The 19,670-nt window shown below is 46.3% G+C and overlaps 1 protein-coding gene across 1 annotated transcript in view; it reads left to right on the forward strand.

The window, feature by feature from the left end:
* Positions 1-19,670, forward strand: part of HTT (huntingtin) — a 268,580-nt gene that overhangs the window by 165,963 nt on the left and 82,947 nt on the right. The window contains exons 41-46 of the mRNA XM_089691557.1: positions 1,843-1,987; positions 4,370-4,549; positions 5,725-5,901; positions 6,002-6,078; positions 9,077-9,215; positions 9,321-9,443. Coding sequence (XP_089547683.1) covers positions 1,843-1,987; positions 4,370-4,549; positions 5,725-5,901; positions 6,002-6,078; positions 9,077-9,215; positions 9,321-9,443 — 841 coding nt within the window. The remainder of the gene's footprint in view (positions 1-1,842; positions 1,988-4,369; positions 4,550-5,724; positions 5,902-6,001; positions 6,079-9,076; positions 9,216-9,320; positions 9,444-19,670) is intronic.

A 19,670-nucleotide genomic window follows, 5' to 3' on the forward strand; every position in this document is an offset into this window, starting at 1 on the left:
CAAATAGATGGCAGCTTCCTTGGGCTGAAAAGGATAAGAGGGTTTAGTTCTGCTTTAACTTCTGCTCAGGGGCTTTGGGCTTCAACAAAATGGCAACCTCCAGCAAGAAGAAACCGGAGCAATGCTGAAGGCAATTTACAGCACACACTAATTTTAGTAGCATAATTCTTAATGTGGAATGTATGTTCTTTGCTAAAGAAACATTTCTGCAATACATGAACAGCTCTGTGTGGTTTGTGTCTAATGTTTTAGGTGCAGAAAAATACTTATTGATCCTGCGCTTCACTCTCTTTACTAATCTCCATAATATAAAAGGAAGGTGTTCTGTAGTCCAGTAAGGGAGGACACAGGCAGGGCTGACAGCACTGTTTTGGATTTTAGTGCAGTAGAGTCAGTATTATCAGATTGCCTCAGAAGTATAGGAGCACTCTTGATTTCTTGGCAGGATCAGCAGGTATTGTTCTGTGTCTAAAGAGTTTTTAAAGGGATAAGACATGGAGAAATGTGCATGCATTGGAGAGATGTACTACATATGTTTTTAAATTTGTCCATACACTTAAATGTTATACATATTGTTTTTTTCCCTTCTCTTTGCTGGTTGCACATCGGATGATTGCACCACTGCGCTGGTTACGGACAGCACTATGCTAATGAACGGAAAAGTCTGCATTAGGGATGCACTGATACTCCTACTAGTGGAAATGCTCCCGATACCTGAAACTGATACTTTGCATCAATGGATACAAATTGCACCAAAAAGAATAGCATGCGATTTGAACAGGAATGCGGTACGATTACTTTCCAAATCGCATGCATTTTACCCACTGCTCCTATGTGAAGCCAGGCTTGTCATAGCCTGAGTTCACGCAGGAGTGGTGCGGGAAGCTTTCCTGTTACAGCACAGATATGGTGATCAGCACGGAAGGCTGCATCCTCCCCTCCATGTATTCTCTGGTGGAGATCTCTTTGTGAAGGGGGGTGGGAGGTTTGGAACGCAAGCCTGCAGTGTCCTCTCCCAAGTGTCATCCCTGCAAGGTGAGGTCTGGGGATTTGAAACCCCTCTGGCTTTCTCTCCTCTCAGTGTAGGGATGACTGTACGGGCTAGATGGCTTTTGACTTGTCAGCACCGTGACTATGTTGACAAATCACAAGCCGTCTAGCCCAAACTGTCATCATGGCTTGTGTTCCAGACCCCCCCCCCCCTTTTCACCAAGAGATCTCCACCGAAGAATATATGGAGGGGAAGGATGCAGCCTCCCGTGCTGATCACCGTGTCTGTGCTGCTGGAAGGAGCTGGCTGCAACAAGGGACGATATGTGGTGGCACATGCTGGCCAGGATCCAGTACATGCACTCCAGCAGCCTGATCCTGCTCCTGGGTGAGTGAGACAGCCCCATCTCATCCATACACAACCCCATCTTCTCTAGGGACAGGGACCCCGTCTTTAGACCATGGCTGGCAGGCCTAGTGCCTAGGATGCCAGGATGGGGAGGGAGTCAAGTCAGAATCCCCAGCCACGGGGAGGTTTCCTGCTCTGCTCCTGTGTGAACTCCGGCTTTGACAAGCCTGGGTTCACATAGCAGCAGTGCGGAAACTGCTTGTGATTTGGACAGGAATCTTACCACATTCCTGTTCAAATCGCATGCTGTTCTCTGCAGTGCGATTTGCGTCAATACAAAATGTATTCATACTTGCTGATCAAAAAAGGGTTTCAGTGGTGTATCCCTAGTCTGCAGACTATTGATTGGAAGCCTTTTTGCTTCATTTTTAATTATGCTGGCATTTAACACTTGGCAAAAAAGTGCAGACATTAAAGTCCATGTATTTAATCACTGTGTACAGGAGGAACAGCCTGTCTAGTACCAAACTGCTGCTAAGCCCCCAGATGTCAACTGACAGTGATGAGCCTGAACAGGAGTCCAAACTTGGCATGTGTAACCGGGAGATAGTGCGGAGAGGAGCCCTCATCCTGTTCTGTGATTATGTGGTGAGTTCAAGAAATGATCTTTGGGGGGGGGGGGGGGAATGTGCCAGGCCTATTTACTTTGCCTTTATCCATATTGAAACTTGCTAGATACCTGCTTATGCTTGTTTAAAGCTACAGTCAGCACTCCCTTTAAAGCAAACTTCAGGCTTCTTTAAAAAGGACCTATCGCCTTTCACCGAGTAGTACAGCAATGTGTAAAAATGATATGTAAAATGTATTTTACTAGTTTCATTGCCTTCTCATAGATTGTCACATAATGGAATGCAGCATCTCTAAAATATAAAAAAAAAAATCTGATATTTGGAACATTACAAACAAGCCAACAGCTGCTCCTTGTAATGTCACGTTTTCCTGGACTACATGTGTGGAGCAAAATATGTTTAACATGTAACTGGCCAGATTTCTTGCGTCAATGATTTGGCAGAGATTATCATGAACCACTTAGTCCGAGCACATTGGAACAATTGAATTATCCACTAAGCAGGAACTTAAGTCCCACTGGATGTCCAGGGGGGCATCTGAGATTTATACCCACCTTAAAACATTCTTCTAAAGAAGTGAACATTCTGTTCATTAAACACTTGCAGAGAAATTCTATGTCTGCTAAATATTCTGTTTACTACAAAATGTGAAGTATAGGTTATATGAGATAATAAATTAGACCTGGGAAAATTAAAGGTGGTTATACTTATTTTTTTTATTGAATTTTATGTGATGTAAATCAAATTGTATAAATGTAAAATATATTTTCTTTTGTGCTATTTATTGAATGTACCTGAAAAGTCCCATCACAATGGAGCTTGTGCATGCATTAATAGGGTTGTTGGTACAGACACTGTGTGCACAGTTATTAGGCAAGTTAGTATTTTTGGCCAAATCAACATTTTAATGCATATTGTCCAGCTCCCAGCTGTGTAAACTTGAATGGTTATTGGATTTAAGCATATCAGGTGATGTATATGTGTTTAATGAGGGAGCGGTGGCCTACGGAGATCAACACCCAATATCAAGGTGTGCATAATTATTAGGCAGCTCTTTTCCTCAGGCAAAATGGGCCAAAAAAGAGATTTAACTGACTCTGAAAAGTCAAAAATTGTAAAAGGTCTTTCAGAGGGATGCAACACTCTTGAAATTGCTAAGATAATGGGGTGTGATCACAGAACCATCAACTGTTTTGTTGCAAATAGTCAATAGGGTCGCAAGGAATTTGAGAAAAAAAGACACAACTTAACTTCCAAAGATTTGAGAAAAATCAAACTTGAAGCCACCAGGAACCCATTATCCTCCAGTTCTGTCATATTCCAGAACTGCATCCTACCTGGATTGCCAAGAAGTACAAGGTGATCAGAGACATGGCCAAGGTAAGGAAGGCTGGAACCTGACCAACTGCTGATCAAGATATATAGGCTGAAGCATCAAGACTGGGCCAAGAAATATCTGAAGACACATTTTTCAAAGGTTTTATGGATTGATGAGATGAGAGTGACTCTTCAGGGACCAGATGGATGGGCCCGTGGCTGGATCAGCTCCACTTCGACTCAGACACCAGCAAGGTGGAGGTAGTGTACTGATATGGGCTGGTATTATTAAAGATGAGCTAGTTGGACCTTTTTCAGGTTGAGGATGGACTCAAAATCAACTCCCTAACCTACTGCCAGTTTTTAGAAGACACATGCATCAAAGTACTGCAGTGCGTTGCTAGCCAGTAGAGGCCTTAAAGATGAAAAATGAATTACATGGCTCCCTTCCTCACCTGATCTAAACCCTATTGAGAACTTGTGGGCCTTTCTTAAACAGGAGATTTATGGTGAAGAAAATTGGTACACCTCTCTGAACAGTGTCTGAGAGGCTGTGGTTGCTGCTGCACAAAAAGTTGATTGTCAACAGATCAAGAAACTGACAGACTCCATGAATGGAAGGCTTATGACTTATTGAGAAGAAGGGTGGCTATATTGGTTACTGATTTTTTTTTTTTTTCTTAATTTGTAAATTTTGATTTGTTTATTATTCTTGCTTTAACAGATGAAAATAAACATGTTAGATGGGAAAATTTTCATTTAGTTGCATAATAATTCTGCGTGCTAATAGTATGCCAAATAATTGTGCACCCATAGATATTCTAATAAAGCGAAAACCTTACTTTTACTTTCTTAAATATTCCGGTTTAAGGTTTATTAACATTTTGGATTGACTGAGAGCACTGTAGTTGTTCAATAATAAAATGAATCCTAAAAAATACAACTTGTCTAATAATTGTGCACACAGTGTACATGAGGCTGCTCACTCAAAATGCCCATAACTACTAACATTACATCCAATTTAACTCTACATTTGTGTACTCTACAGTTGCTGACACATTTTCTGTTTCTTTTTGTGCTGTAGTGTCAGAACTTGCATGATTCAGAGCATCTTACCTGGCTGATAGTCAATCACGTTCAAGATCTCATCAACCTGTCACATGAACCTCCAGTGCAGGATTTCATTAGTGCAATACACAGAAACTCAGCTGCCAGTGGTCTCTTCATCCAGGCCATACATTCTCGCTGTGAGAATCTAGCAACGGTGAGCATTCTTTTGGAGTTTTCTTTTAAGAATTATTTTTAATGTAAAATGTGAATTTACAGTTCAAAAAATGTGTATATTTAATTGAGTGAAGTGTTTAAAAGAAAAGTATGGCTAAAGTATCTCTTGCCAATACTTCTCTTCTGGGTCACAGGAGTGCACTTACTTTTGCTCTCCTGTGACCCAGAATCAGCTGATGGTGTGGTCAAGCGTGCTGTCAGCTGATGTCACAGAGCCACTCCAGGCTCTGGAAGCATCCCAACCATATTGTTGGGATCCACCCAGATGCCTGATTGACAGTTGGCTCCGGCTCATGGCACGCAGCTGAGAGCTGAAGCTAGCCCCTCCTTCCAGTCCCTATGTCCAGCATGTCCCATCTACAAGTACCCTGTCCATAGATTGACAACACTGGTGTTTGATATCTTTGCAAAATGAACAGTGTTGCTACCCTGTTAAAGGAAGCAGGAGAAAAAAGGGGGCTATATTGTCTTTGATTGTGCCTCTAGCTCCAAAGTATGTAGCAGCAGCGGAAAAGAGCTGTATTGATTGATAGTCAGCAATCTTCTCTACAAGCAGAGAAGCTATGACACCCCAAAGGAGGAGAATAGGACAAGCCATGTTCCAGTTCACTCAGCACCCATTGACATCTGCTTTGTGTATTGGAGACACTTTCTCATAATACCAGACCATTTTATACCATTTTCTCCTCTTACTGTAGTGGTTTTTTTTTTGTTTTTTTTTTCTTTTGGTTTGGTTTTGTTTTTTTAATTCAAGTGGAACTACACAGAGACATGTAAAGCCATGAGTGTATAACACTTTAGTGTCGATGGGCTTTTATTTGCTTCACAAATGCTTCTCTCTCCATACAAGTCTGTGAGAATGCAATAGCAGGTCAAATGCACTTGCAGTCAATTGTGAATGATATCAGAAGCATCTCAAACTGATAACAAAAGCATGCTTCATTTGCCCATCGAAGCCCGTTGACATAGGCCTTTAGGTCTGCCTAACACAGCTGGCATATTATTGCTGGCAATGGATGCCTCCAGCTGTACAGCCATTGCTCTGCCTTTTCTAGTGTGCACATCTACAATGTTTGCTTGTTTTCATCAATACAATGATATATTGGTAAGACAGATTTTGAGTGCATATTTACAAAGTTATTTTGCACCCACCAGCCAACATCTCTGAAGAAGACATTGCAGTGCTTGGAAGGCATTCACCTGAGTCAGTCTGGCGCAGTGTTGATGTTGTATATAGACAAACTGCTGTGTACGCCGTTCCGTGTGCTGGCTCGCATGGTGGATACACTAGCCTGTCGTCGGGTAGAAATGCTGTTGGCAGCACCATCTCAGGTACTGAACTTTAATTCCAAAGGAAATAATATTTAACGTCTTACCATTTATTTATGTATCTTCTGTATGGTGTACTGACAGATATTTTGTATTCTTACAGAATAGCACTTCTCAGTTACCTTTAGAAGAGTTGGACAGAATACAGGAATATCTGCAGAGCAGTAGTTTAGCACAAAGGTAAGAAGAAAACGAATGATCAGCATGACAATGTTAAATGTCACGATAGCCACAGAAATAAAGATTTGCTTAACCGCTTTCCCGCCGACATATAGCAGAAATGCTGCTACAGGGCAGCAAAGGTGCGCAAAATCACGTGTGTATATATACGTCATTTAGCATTTCTGGGTAGGGGGCGCTCACCCTACCCAAGCCGCTATTGGTGGCCTCACCTGTCGATCACCAGGTCCCAGACGGTGATTCCCCGCTGGCACTCGGCGATCTCCTTATATCACGGACGGGAGAGAGACCTGTATGTAAACAATACAGATCTCTCCCCTGTCAGCTCCTGTACATTGCTTTGTATTGCTCTGCATAGCAGAGCAATACAAAGCAATGTGCTGACACAGTAAAGCGCACACTGTAAAACAGCACACAGTTAACCCTTTGATCGCCCCACATGTTAACCCCTTCCTGCCCAGTGCCATTAGTACAGTGTCAGTGCTTTTTATTAGCACTGATCACTGTATTGCTGTCACTGGGGATGTTAGTGACAGTTCCCCCCCAGTGTCAGAATCCCCGCCACAGTCCGGCTATAAGTCACTGATCGCTGCCATTACTAGCATAAAAAAAGAAATTCCAGTATCTATACCGCCATTTGTATACGCTAAAACTTTCACGTAAACCAATTAATTTACATGTATTGGGATTTTTTTTTTAGTAAAGACATGTAGCAGAATACATTTTGGCCTAAATTTATGATGAAATTTGATTTGTTATATTTTTTTACTGGACATGTTTAATAGCAAAAAGTCAAACATATTGTTTGTTTTCTCAAAATTGTCAAGTCTTTATTTTTTGCGCTATAAAAGAAAAAAAAATGCAGATACCACTGAAAGAAAGCTCTATTTGTGGGGGGAAAAGGGACATACATTTAATTTGGGTGCAGTGGTGCATGACCACGCAATTGTCAGTTAAAGTAACGCAGCGCTGTATCTCAAAAAATGGCCTGGTCAGGAAGGGGGGTAAATCCTCCGGAGGGAAAGTGGTTAATGTAACAAAGAAGAGTATCACTACAACTTAAAATCCTTTTTGAATCCCCCAGAGGACCAAGTGCAATGAGGAACCTGGTTCCATTCTGATTTGTGCTGTAGCTGTGCAATAAATGAGCAACATTTTCTTAATGCTGGTTGTAGCTCTACCCCAGGCTGAAGTCAAAATTATGAACGGGGGTGGGAGTACAGCCAGCACTGATGCCGCCTCCACTTCTATGTGTGCTGTGCGTTTCCTGTTTAGAGTATTGTGCCTGAGAATTGTTCTGGATAACTTGATCATAGACAAAATAATTACTCTGTGCCTGTGATCAAGTGAACCAGACATACAATAAGTATAGTACACAAGAATGCAATCAGGAAGTACAGTATAGATCATTGTCTGCTCCCACTACCTGTATGGTTCAGCCTCACCTGAGTACTTTTCACATTGCCCTTCCTTCTGTCCTGTTTGGGCTCTGTGTCTCAATGCTATCTTCACACACATTCTTGTCCATGCCCGGCTCTGATGTCACCCCTCTGCCTTTTCCAGTGGCTGCAGGCACATGATTGAATGGGCAGTGTTGTGAGGAACTACAAGTCCCAGTGCTGCTCATTCACTTTCTTTGCCACAGGCAGAATTATAATTCCATGAACAAACAAGGAGCCTTGCACTGACAGGGTTTCCCTACCTCCACTGTAGTGAATGAAACCATTGGTCTCCAGAGAGCCCTACTGCCAGAGACCAGCACTGTCACTTGCACATAAATATAGATCCCGTCTCCATGCTAGAGCATGGTCAACAAACTGTCCAACCACACTACCCAGCAACTACAGCAGTGTTTCTAAACCTTTTTTAATCAAGTCTCCCTTTAAAATTCTACACCATCTTGAGGCACCCCATTCTAAAATGTAAGTAAACAAACCGTTTTACATAATGCAGCAGTATCCACACATGTAGGACACCCAGCATGAGGTGATTTATTTTTTCAGAGCTATACAGTATACTTTTGCACAGTAGTACTGAGTAGTATTCCAGTGTTCCTCTTCTCCCTCAGATTCTCTTCATTACTCAGCTAACATGACCCCAGTGCTGATGGAGAGGGACAGGGGAGGCGCAAAATAGGAAGCTGTTCCGGCACCCCATGTCCTCCTTATCAACCAATTACATTTTTGGTTGTTATGATGCTGGCGGCAGGCCCGCATGATGCCCATGGCTGTAATACTGCACAATAAAAACCTATATCTTTGTATAGCAAAAAGGCAGGCGTCATCCACCTGCTGGCTTGTACACAATTGTTGGGAAACTTGGAGCAATTTTATGCATTTGCCAAGGCATCCCAGAGCAATCTAGAAGGCACCCTGATTGAAAAAGCACAGCACAAATTTTGGTGGGACCAAGTGCAATGTGCGCTGGGTCCCCTGGGGAGTTCAAAACAATTTGAAGTGATTCTTCTTTTTTTTTTTTTTTTTTATCTAATTCTCACTCTCATCTACCTACCCACCCATTTACTTTTTCTCCTTTCCTCCCCATACCTAATTTTTTTTCTTTACCCTACTTTTCACCCATGCCATCCCCACTGGTTCAGGTCAAGTAAATAGCTTTTTTTCGTCTGGAGGATATAGTTTTTTTTCCCCTAAAGTACTCTAAACTACCCTGTTTATAAATAGGCAAGATTCTGTTGGTAAATTGATTTCACTATTCCAGGAATGTAGTAGCAAAAAGCAGGGATATACTGCAGAAAAACAAACATGTTTGGGTTATTTAATTGCCTAAAAGAAAGGGGTGTAATAAAATAAATGTCACCTCTTTCTAAAGAAATACCTGGCACTGCAGCTGTTTGCAGTAACTAGGAGTGTGCTTGAAGTTTGAGAACATTACAGTGTATAAAATATTATTGTGGAAATGTATGTATTTTGCATTCTATATTCATCTCAGCACGTCTATATTCATTTCAGCCTATCCATTTATCTTTTGCACTTTCTAGGCACCAAAGACTTTATTCTCTGCTGGACAGATTTCGGGCAACTGTGGCTTCAGACACAGTTAGCCCCTTACCTTTGGTGACCTCTCACCCGCTGGATGGGGAAGGTCACCCACGACTGGAAACGTTGGACCCAGATGAGGTGTGTGAACCACACTTAACTTATGATTAATATGTTTTGGAGATGGATTGTTTATACTATATCTCATGTGATGTCAAGAAATCAGTTAGGTTTTTCTCATTGTAGGACTGGTATGTGTCCCTGGTACGTTCCCAGTGTTACGCACACTCTGATTCTGCACTGCTGGAAGGAGCAGAACTGGTGAACAAAATACCTCAGACTGATCGTCTCGCCTTCATGACCAACAAGGTAAGATCCTTACAACGGAAGTCATTAAACGGTGTCATGCTGATGGAACTTTATTAGTTTTACAAGAGAATCTGTACTTTAAATGCTTAGCTACCGGTGTTTCTTTCAGGCTCCTTGCAGCTGGTCCTCTTTCCATTACAGACTCCCGATATCTTGTGTCACACAGTCTCTGTGGCACAATAATTCAGTAATTTTAGTCCAAAGTATTACTGATATAGAATATCAATAAAAGTCAACATGTTCTTGAGGGCTGAAGCAGTAGATACTATAGGACTAGCAGTGAGGTAGAATTAAGATACCTGAAATGAGGTTAGATCTGAGCTGTCAGATCAGTTAGTTTGAAAGATTACTGATCTGACAGCTCAGATTCAACCTCATTTCAGGTTTGTTTTTGTGCTAGTGTCCTTAACCCTCTCTAGCTGGCTGCATGCATATATGAGGCCTCTCAGCGATTGGTCTTTAGCGCCAAGTGGGTTCATGTATGCGTCTATATGTAAACAGTTTACTGCGCTGAGAGCATGCTCTGTAAACTGTCACGGGAGCTTTCGATCATGTGGCCGCTGTGACAGCTATCACATGATCTGAATGCCTGCCTCCACTTCCTGGCATTTCGATCTACTTAAAAAAACTGAGAGGCAGCAGGAAGGGGTTAAGTGATGGATATCCTTCCCTGTGTCTCTCTGAAGATACTGTATCTCTCATGGGCTCTGTTCCCATAACTCATGGCCTGTACCTTACACCCATAATGGGACAGAGATGAGCTTCATTTGGATTGGTTGCTACAGCCAGCAGGCCCAAAGGGACCATACCCAGGCCCTGCATACAAGATCAGGGGTGGCCTGTAACGTCTGCCAGTTGGGGCTGGATAATGCAGGTAGTGGTCTCCCGTGTACAGTGTATCTGGTGACCTCGCTGGCAGGGTGCTGCACAGATCCAGGGAAGTGGCCCCCTGAAGGGAAGTAAAGTGTTTGAAGACCCTACAGCAAATAATCACCAGGGAGCTCCATCAAAGGGTCCAACGCTTTTATTGATGAATTATCATCAATAAAAGCACTGAACCCTTTGGAGTTCCCTGGTGTGCTGTTGACTTTCTTTGCTTTGAGTCATTCAGGTTTCCAGCCGGCAGTTGCTTTAGCATCCACTTACTTTATGACAATTTACAGGAACAAGTGAGTTGGGAATGTTGTTTTGGACTTGAAGAGACCCTACAGGGTGCACCCGTCCTGGTTTTTGGCCTGCTGGCCTTGCAACTGAACTGGGGAATTATGTGGCAGCTTCTCCTAAGTGTTCCCTGTGACTTTTCGGTGTGTTGGAAGTGCCTTGGATCGTTTTGTCTGGGCTGTGCTTGAGGCATTGTGAGGGACCGCCGAGCGGCACCACTAGCACTCCACTGGTCAGGCACGCCCAGAGCGCGGAGTCTAAGCCCCAGGGTACTTGTTCACCAGGGCCCCTGATGGTGGGGATGGACTTGTAGTACCCCGAGACCAGGTCGCCACTACTGAGCACACCTGTCAGTGGTAGGGGTGTTCGCCAGGGGCTCCAACCAGGGAGAGCCAGATGTGAGGAGGTCGGGTGACCCCGATGGGATGGATGGATGGCTGAGCAAGTGCGAAGTCAGACAGGCCGAGTCGGTAACGTAGAGGACGGTAAGGTACAAGGGAGCAGGCAGAGAATCGTCGGGTCACACGCCAGGTCAGCAACAGGAGGTCAGATCTAATGAGGGGCATCCAGGGAGAGAGGTCAGGCAAGCAAGGGTCTGGGCAGGAGAAATCAGCAGGTCAAGAACAATCCGGGTCAATAAACTTACAAGGCACAGGTACAGAATCACAGGAAGCAGGTAAGACCAGAAGGCAACGAAATGACAGCTCAGGGACCTTTAAATATCCCGCCCTGCGCTGCCATTGGTGCCCAGCGGGCGGCCGCGGCTTCTACTGCGCATGCGCGAACTCGAACGCCGCGGCCGGCCCGGACCTAGTGCCCGTGTACAGGGCGGAGCAGTGCGCCTGCGCCGGGACCATCGCGGCAGGGATCGAGGGGATCCCTGACATTGCCCCCCCCTACGGGCAACCTCCGGATGCCCACCCGATCTCTCCACCACGGGTGATCACAAAGAAACCTCCGGACTAGTCTAGGTGCATGGACATTACGGGCTGGTTCCCACGAATTGTCCTCAGGGCCGTAGCCCTTCCATTTGATGAGAAATTGGGTCTGGCCCCCCCTTCGTCGGCACTTCAGGATTGCCTCCACCTCGAATTCTTCTTCCTCTTCAACCATTACGGCCTCCGGGGGCCTGGATTCCCGTTCCGGGAAGGCATCAGGGACTACCGGCTTCAACAGGGACACGTGGAAGACAGGGTGGATCTTGAGTGTCTCAGGGAGAACAAGTTCATAGGCCACTTCATTGACCATCCGTTTGATGCAAAAAAGGCCTATAAATTTAGGTCCCAACTTTTTGGACGGGCAGAGCATCTTCAAGTTCGATGTAGCCAGCCAAACCTTCTCTCCGGGCTGCAACACCAGATCCCCTCTTCGCTTCCTATTAAAAGCCCTCTTGTAGTCTTCTTGGGCTTGACGGATGGCTTCCTGTAGTTTTTTATTGTTTGAAGTGAAAAAGGTTAGTGCATCCTGTGTCGCTGGAATTGGGCATTCCGGGACTAAATCCGGGAGGAAGACAGGATGAAACCCATAGTTGGAGAAGAACGGGGACTGCCCAGTTGCTGAATGGCAAGCGTTGTTGTACGCGAATTCCGCCAAAGGGAGAAGTGGCACCCAGTCGTCCTGAGAAAATGATGTGTAGCATCGCAGGTATTGCTCTAGGGTCTGATTGGTCCTTTCGGTCTGACCATTGGTCTGAGGGTGAAATGCCGAGGAAAGGGATAGCTTGATATCCAGGGCTTTGCACAATGCCCTCCAAAATCTCGAGGTAAACTGCACCCCTCGGTCCGAGACGATGTCTTCGGGAACCCCATGCAGTCTGACGACCTCTCGAATAAAAACTTGCGCTGTCTCGGCTGCTGATGGAGTCTTCCGTAAAGGAATGAAATGGGCCATCTTGGATAAGTGGTCCACGACCACGAGAATTGCTGTGTGGTCCAGTGAAGGTGGAAGCTCGACTATAAAGTCCATAGAGATTTTCTGCCAGGGCCGTTCAGGGATGGGTAATGGACGTAGCAGGCCCCACGCCTTATTTCTCGAAGGCTTGTTCCGCTGGCAGATGGCACAGGAGCCCATGTAACTTTTACAATCCTTGGCCATGTCCGGCCACCAGAAGGAACGTCGGAGAAGTTCCAGGGTCTTGACCGGGCCAAAATGTCCTGCCATCGGGTGGTCATGGCAATGTCCCAAGACTAAGGTTCGGGCATCCTCCGGCACCACAATCCGGTCCTCCCTCCTTAGGAGTCCCCCCTTGTTCTGGAGGGGCGCCCCATCGGAGGTAGACATCGCTGTGGACGCTCTCAGGATCTCGGAGCGAAGGTTCGTCTGGAGGGCCAAGAAGTTTCCTGCAGGAGGAATAGTGTCAGGTACTGGGATCTCCTTGGTGTCCTCGTACATGCGCGACAACGCGTCTGGCTTCGTGTTTTTTGAACCCGGTCTGTATGTGATGTGGAACTGGAACCTCGAGAAAAACAATGCCCATCTTGCTTGTCGTGGGCGCAGACGTTTGGCCGTCCTCAGATATTCCAGGTTCTTGTGGTCCGTGAATATCAGGGTGGGATGGGAGGCACCTTCCAGCAGGTATCTCCATTCTTCTAATGCGGTCTTGATAGCCAGTAGCTCTCGATCCCCAATGTCGTAGTTCCTCTCCGCAGGGGTAAGTTTCCGCGAGAAGAATGCTACTGGGTGAAGTAATTCCTTGGCGCCCTTTCGCTGGGAAAGGGCGCCGAGCGCGTTTTCTGACGCATCTACTTCTAAGATGTAGGGCAGGGAGGCGTCGGGATGACCCAGAATGGGTGCCGAGGTAAATAACTTCTTTAGTGCTTCAAAAGCTTCCTGTGCCTCTGGCGTCCATCTGAATCGCGTCCCAAGCTTGGTTAACTGAGTGATGGGGGAGACCAGACCCGAGAAGTTCTTGATGAACTTCCGGTAGAAGTTTGCGAACCCAATAAAACGTTGGACGCTTTTTCTGTCCGTGGGTTCAGGCCAATCTAGGATCGCAGAGACCTTCTGAGGGTCCATTGCGACCCCCGTGGTGGAGATAATCAGACCCAGAAATGTAACGCTAGCCTGTTCAAAGCAACATTTCTCTGCTTTAGCGTACAACCCATGCTGCCGCAACCGCCCCAACACCTTTGTTACATGTACCCTGTGCTCCCCCAGGGAGGATGAGAAAATCAAAATGTCGTCTAAGTAGACGATGACAAAGATGTCCAGGAAGTCCCTAAAGATGTCGTTTACAAAGTGCTGGAAGGTGGCCGGCGCATTGCACAACCTGAAAGGCATGACCAGGTATTCGAAATGGCCGAAACGGGTGCGGAAGGCCGTTTTCCACTCATCCCCCTCCCTTATGCGAACCAAGTTGTAGGCTCCCCTTAAGTCCAGCTTGGTAAATACTACAGCAGCTTTTAAGCTCTGGAATAATTCAGGTACCAGTGGTAATGGGTAACGATTTTTAATTGTGACCCTATTCAGCTCCCGATAGTCAATACATGGCCTCAAAGTCTTGTCCTTCTTTTCTACAAAGAAGATCCCTGCACCTGCTGGGGAAGTGGAGGGACGGATGAATCCCTTCCGGAGGCTGTCCTCAATATAATCCTTCAGGGCCCCTAATTCTAGCTCAGAAAGGGGAAAAATTCGCCCGAAAGGAATTTCAGAAGCGGGTAACAGATCAATAGGACAGTCATATGGGCGGTGGGGGGGGTAGAGCATCTGCTCCCCGTTCACTGAACACATCAAGAAACTTATGATAGGCTGCAGGAATCACTTGTTTTAGGCTGGCATCCCCTTCAGAGCACAGGAGGACCTGGGGGACCTCCGGGCCCGAAGTTCGACACAGTTCCCGACAGTATGGGGAAGGGAACGAGACAACCCCAGTTTCCCAGTTAATTTGGGGGTTATGGGCCCGCAACCATGGGAGCCCCAGAATGACTGAGAAAAGGGGTGATGCAATAGCATCCAGGCGGAGGAGTTCCCGGTGCTGACCGGCAATGGAAGTCACAATGGAAGGGGTCTCCTGGTTAACCACCCCTGACTTTATCCGGGACCCATCAGCCAAAAAGATGTGAAACCCCTTCTCCTTTGGACGGAGGGGGATACCCTGCTGGTGAGCAAAATTGATATCCACAAAACAGCTGCATGCCCCCGAATCAACTATGGCCGTCACCTCCACGGTCCTTTCTGAAAGCTGAAAGGAGAGGGGAACAACTAAGTATTGGGACGGATTCATATTGCCAATAGATAAAGCAGATGAGGTGAACTTACTCAGTTTCTGCGGGCAGGAACGTACCATGTGACCAGCTTCACTGCAGTAGACACAGATTCTGGGAGCGTTGGCGTTCCTCTGGTGGTAGTTTAGGCCGTGCCAGGCCTAGCTGCATGGGTTCGGCAGCATCGTCAGATGGCAGGTTCTGGATGTTTGGCCTAGTATGTTGACTGGATCCTTGGAATGACCCCCAGGTATTTCCGCGACCCTGACCAGACCTCTCCAATCTGCGCTCCCGTAGCCTACGGTCAATTTTAATGGTGAGTGCAATCAAGTCCTCTAATGTCTCGGGCACCTCTACCCGGGCGAGCTCGTCTTTCAGAGCCTCAGATAGGCCCATACGGAACTGGTGCAAAAGTGCGAACTCGTTCCAGCGAGTGTCTCCCATCCAGCGCCTAAAGTCAGAGGCGTATTCCTCAGCCGCTCGCCGACCTTGTCGGAGTGCGTATAATGTGGCCTCGGCCGAGGCCGCCCGTTGTGGGTCATCGTATAAGATGGCCATAGCGTTAAAGAAGTTGTCAACCGTAACCAGATGGGGATCATTATTTCCCCTTAGTCGGTGGGCCCAGTCTTGGGGTTCACCCTGCAACAGGGAGATAACAAACTCCACTTTCAAAAAGGTCCGTGGTTGCAGTTCAAAGTAGAGCAGACAGGAGTCACGGAATGACCGAAAGCGTGTGCGATCCCCGTGGAAGCGCTCGGGTAAGGGTACTCGGGGTTCCGCCATAGGGAGTGATGTGGAAGGCCCAGGAGCCGGCTCGTGGGCTGCTGCGACCGGAGGTGCAGGAGCCGGGGCCTGTGAAACAGGCAGATATGGTGCAGGCCTGAAACTGATTCTCAATCTGCAAACATCTGTCCTGCAAAGAGTTTACTGCTTGCGTCAGGGTAGCCAGGTGCCTGCAAACCTCCTCCATCGGGGAGGGTCCTCCTCGAGGCTCAGTCATGGCCTTCTGGTACTGTGAGGGACCGCCGAGCGGCACCACTAGCACTCCACTGGTCAGGCACGCCCAGAGCGCGCAGTCTAAGCCCCAGGGTACTTGTTCACCAGGGCCCCTGATGGTGGGGATGGACTTGTAGTACCCTGAGACCAGGTCGCCACTACTGAGCACACCTGTCAGTGGTAGGGGTGTTCGCCAGGGGCTCCAACCAGGGAGAGCCAGATGTGAGGAGGTCGGGTGACCCCGATGGGATGGATGGATGGCTGAGCAAGTGCGAAGTCAGACAGGCCGAGTCGGTAACGTAGAGGACGGTAAGGTACAAGGGAGCAGGCAGAGAATCGTCGGGTCACACGCCAGGTCAGCAACAGGAGGTCAGATCTAATGAGGGGCATCCAGGGAGAGAGGTCAGGCAAGCAAGGGTCTGGGCAGGAGAAATCAGCAGGTCAAGAACAATCCGGGTCAATAAACTTACAAGGCACAGGTACAGAATCACAGGAAGCAGGTAAGACCAGAAGGCAACGAAATGACAGCTCAGGGACCTTTAAATATCCCGCCCTGCGCTGCCATTGGTGCCCAGCGGGCGGCCGCGGCTTCTACTGCGCATGCGCGAACTCGAACACCGCGGCCGGCCCGGACCTAGTGCCCGTGTACAGGGCGGAGCAGTGCGCCTGCGCCGGGACCATCGCGGCAGGGATCGAGGGGATCCCTGACAGGCATCATACATCGGTGGCAGGGTACTATAGAGTCAGTCTGGCCTTTCAGCCTCTAAGCTAGCACAGCAAGGTATACTGTCACACCACTTTGAATGCAGATGCTCTGTCTCCAACACTACTTTACAGTTGTTGCAGGTGCAGCTCTGCACTCCTTACTTCCAGGCACAGCAATTATTGGAACATTGTTTATTGGTGCTGACAGGCAGTTAGGTGATCTAACTTGGGTCGAAATCCCTTACAGTCGGGTGGCCCCTTCCCTCTGGTTACAAAGGTTGTTGTAACCTTCAGCAAGCCATTGCTTAATGCAGACAGAATTGGGGGTATGGGGTGGACCAAATTCCTCTATCAGGACCCTTTGCAAAATTTACCTTGCAATGGCTCCCCAAAAGGTCAGATTGGTTCTGAATTCCTTCCTTATCTGGTATTTCTACTATCTCAGGGATACAATCCTCCATTTCCTTTGGGTTACTTTTCTGTAGCCATATTTGGACTGCACAAATAGCTCTCAGGGTTTCACGCTGCCTTGGAAAGCTTGGGACTCAAATGTGGTTGCTCCTCTTACCATCCTCCCCTTTTGAGGGAGGATAAGGCTGTTGTAGAATTCTTCAGGATGATGAAGAGATGGAATTGTTCAAGGATCAAGAATACTTTGTGGATGAATCCTCTCAGTAGGAACCTCTGGGTCCGGGACTTTAATACACAAAAGATCAAGGAGGGCTTTCTGGAGGATATTGTATTCTCTAACATTAAGTTACCACTGGCAGAATCACCAGATGAAAGTAAAGGAGAAATCTTAAAAATGAAAACTTAAGCAGCCACCTTATCTAGCTAACATATTTGTAAGCTACAATTTAATATATTTTTGGGGGGGTTAAATAGCGCTTTATGGTACCTCATAGAGACCCTCAGATCCAAAAGGCACACCCCTCATGCACTTCTGCATGAGGGTTCTAGGCCTAATAGTAGTCTCCTTTGAGGCAGTTCCCTTTTTGTCCAGTTTTACTCCACGACAATTCATCTAAACATCCTCACCTCATGGACCAAACTTGTCCAATTTGTTGCCTACCCACAAGGTGGGTACCAAAAATCTAGCTGCCATAGGAGAAACAAATTTGATCCTCTCCTGGGTGGAAATTCACATTTCAGCTCTCTCTGCCATCCACATCCCTGTCATAGACAATTGGTAGGTGGACTTCCTAAGCCATCAACACATAGACCTTGAGGAATGGTCTGTGCGCCCTGAGATCTTCCAAAATCTCTGTTAGTTGTGAATGGAACCAGTTGTGGATATCCTGGCCTCCAGGTTCAATAACATAGATTTGTAGCCACCACAAGGGATCCCCTAGCCTTCACAGTGGATTCCCTGTTGATACCTTGGACATTCAAGCTGATCTATTCCTTCCCCTTGGTAAAGATTTTCCCTCAACTGTGCAAAATAGAGGTGGAAAGGGCTCCTTTGATTCTTATCGCACCAAATTAGCCCAGAAGGAGGTGGTACACAGATTCTCAGACTAACTGGCAGATGAACATTGGTTGTTGAAATCCAGTTCCTGAAAGATAGGGGGATAATTGACTCCGTATTCTCTACCTTTCTTGAGTGAGAAAATCTACATCCCACAAGATCTACTTTCACTCATGGAAAACCTACTTTTCCTGGTGAATGGACAGAAATGTGAGTCCCAGGGAATACACAGTTTTTGTACCTTGTTTCTTCAGTCTGGTCTAAGGGGTTATTCATCTGCATTATGTAAAAAGGCTGTTTGATTCTGTATTCTCTGATCCTCCCCTTCTTCTACTGTCCCCATTTCATCTGCTGATACTACAGAGCCCTAGGAGACATTCTGCACATGTTCAGCTTAGTGTGTATTGCTAGAGAGTATTTTTTTTTTTTGGGAGGGGGTGATCGACACAGGACCAATCAGCACTGTCCAGACAGAGGATCAAGGGTTATGCAGCCTCATAGGACAGTCAGAGGAGAATGAAACGCCTCCTACACGTCTAACCAGTTCTCAGCCGGACACTGATAGGAGTCGAAAGACTGCTATATACCGCTGATGAGAAAGTGTATTAAGCAGTCTATATTTACTAAAATAATTGGATTTCCATGTTCTGTGTACTGTGGGAGACCAGATATAGTGAATTTAGGGTCCTGGGTTTAATAACACCCAGTTGCTCATTTTTATCCCTCGATTCAATCTTTTGTGTCACTTTGTAATCTGAACCTGGTGCTCTGTGTATTCCAGAGAGCCTCTCCCCCCTTTGAGCACATCAGAGATATCATCTTGTAAAATTACCTTCCTTATGGCCATTACATCTGTTAGGTATGTTTTTGATGTGGAAGATATTCCTTGTAAGTAGACGTTTCTTCTATTGTACAGAGACCAAGACCTTCTTTTGTACCCAGAGTGGTTTCTTCATTCCACCTCAGGATATTGTCCTTCCTTCACTTTTTTCCCACTTCAAAACAAGCCAAGGAAATTTCCCTGCACTGCGTAGATGTCGTCAGGGTCTACTTTACCAGCTGTGGCTTTTATTCACCAAACAGAATGCATACTTCCTACAGGCTCTTGTAGGGGACATCCTGTCTCCTGTTGCACCATTGCCAGTTGAATCAGTATATTTCCAGGGCTTAGGGCTTACAGAGTTGATTCTTTCCCTATGAGAATTGATTCCACCAGATCGATTTGTGTTTATTCTTGGGCTTTCCTTTTCCAACTGGTCTGTTTTTTCAGAATTTATCAGGAGGATTTTCAGGCCTCAACTGATGCCAACTTCAGCGACAAGGTGCTTCAAGCTATCATCTGAGTGTATTTTGAGTTTTTAACCCTTATTTTTTTGTGGACCTGTTGGCAGCCCTGTTTGCTATGATGTTACCCACCCCTCAGTCTATTGCTTAGGGGTGTCACATGGTCTATGAATACATGCCGTGTATCCTGTATTGTATGAGGAAAGAAAAAACAGAGGGCGCACAGGCCTAGTGCATTACCATAAAAAATGTTTAATAAAAAATAAAGTATGTGTTGTACTCACAAACGACAATAAAGTCAAGGCACATCATAAAGAACAGCTGGGTCAATACCACGCTGAGTAACAGTCCGTAATAGGGAGTATAGACATCCAAAACTGCCGCGTTTCGAGGACTTGCCTCTTCCTGAGA

Source organism: Staurois parvus, unplaced genomic scaffold, assembly GCF_062004578.1.
Source record: "Staurois parvus isolate SC_StPar_1 unplaced genomic scaffold, SC_StPar_1.0 ptg000564l, whole genome shotgun sequence".
Lineage (NCBI taxonomy): Eukaryota > Metazoa > Chordata > Amphibia > Anura > Ranidae > Staurois > Staurois parvus.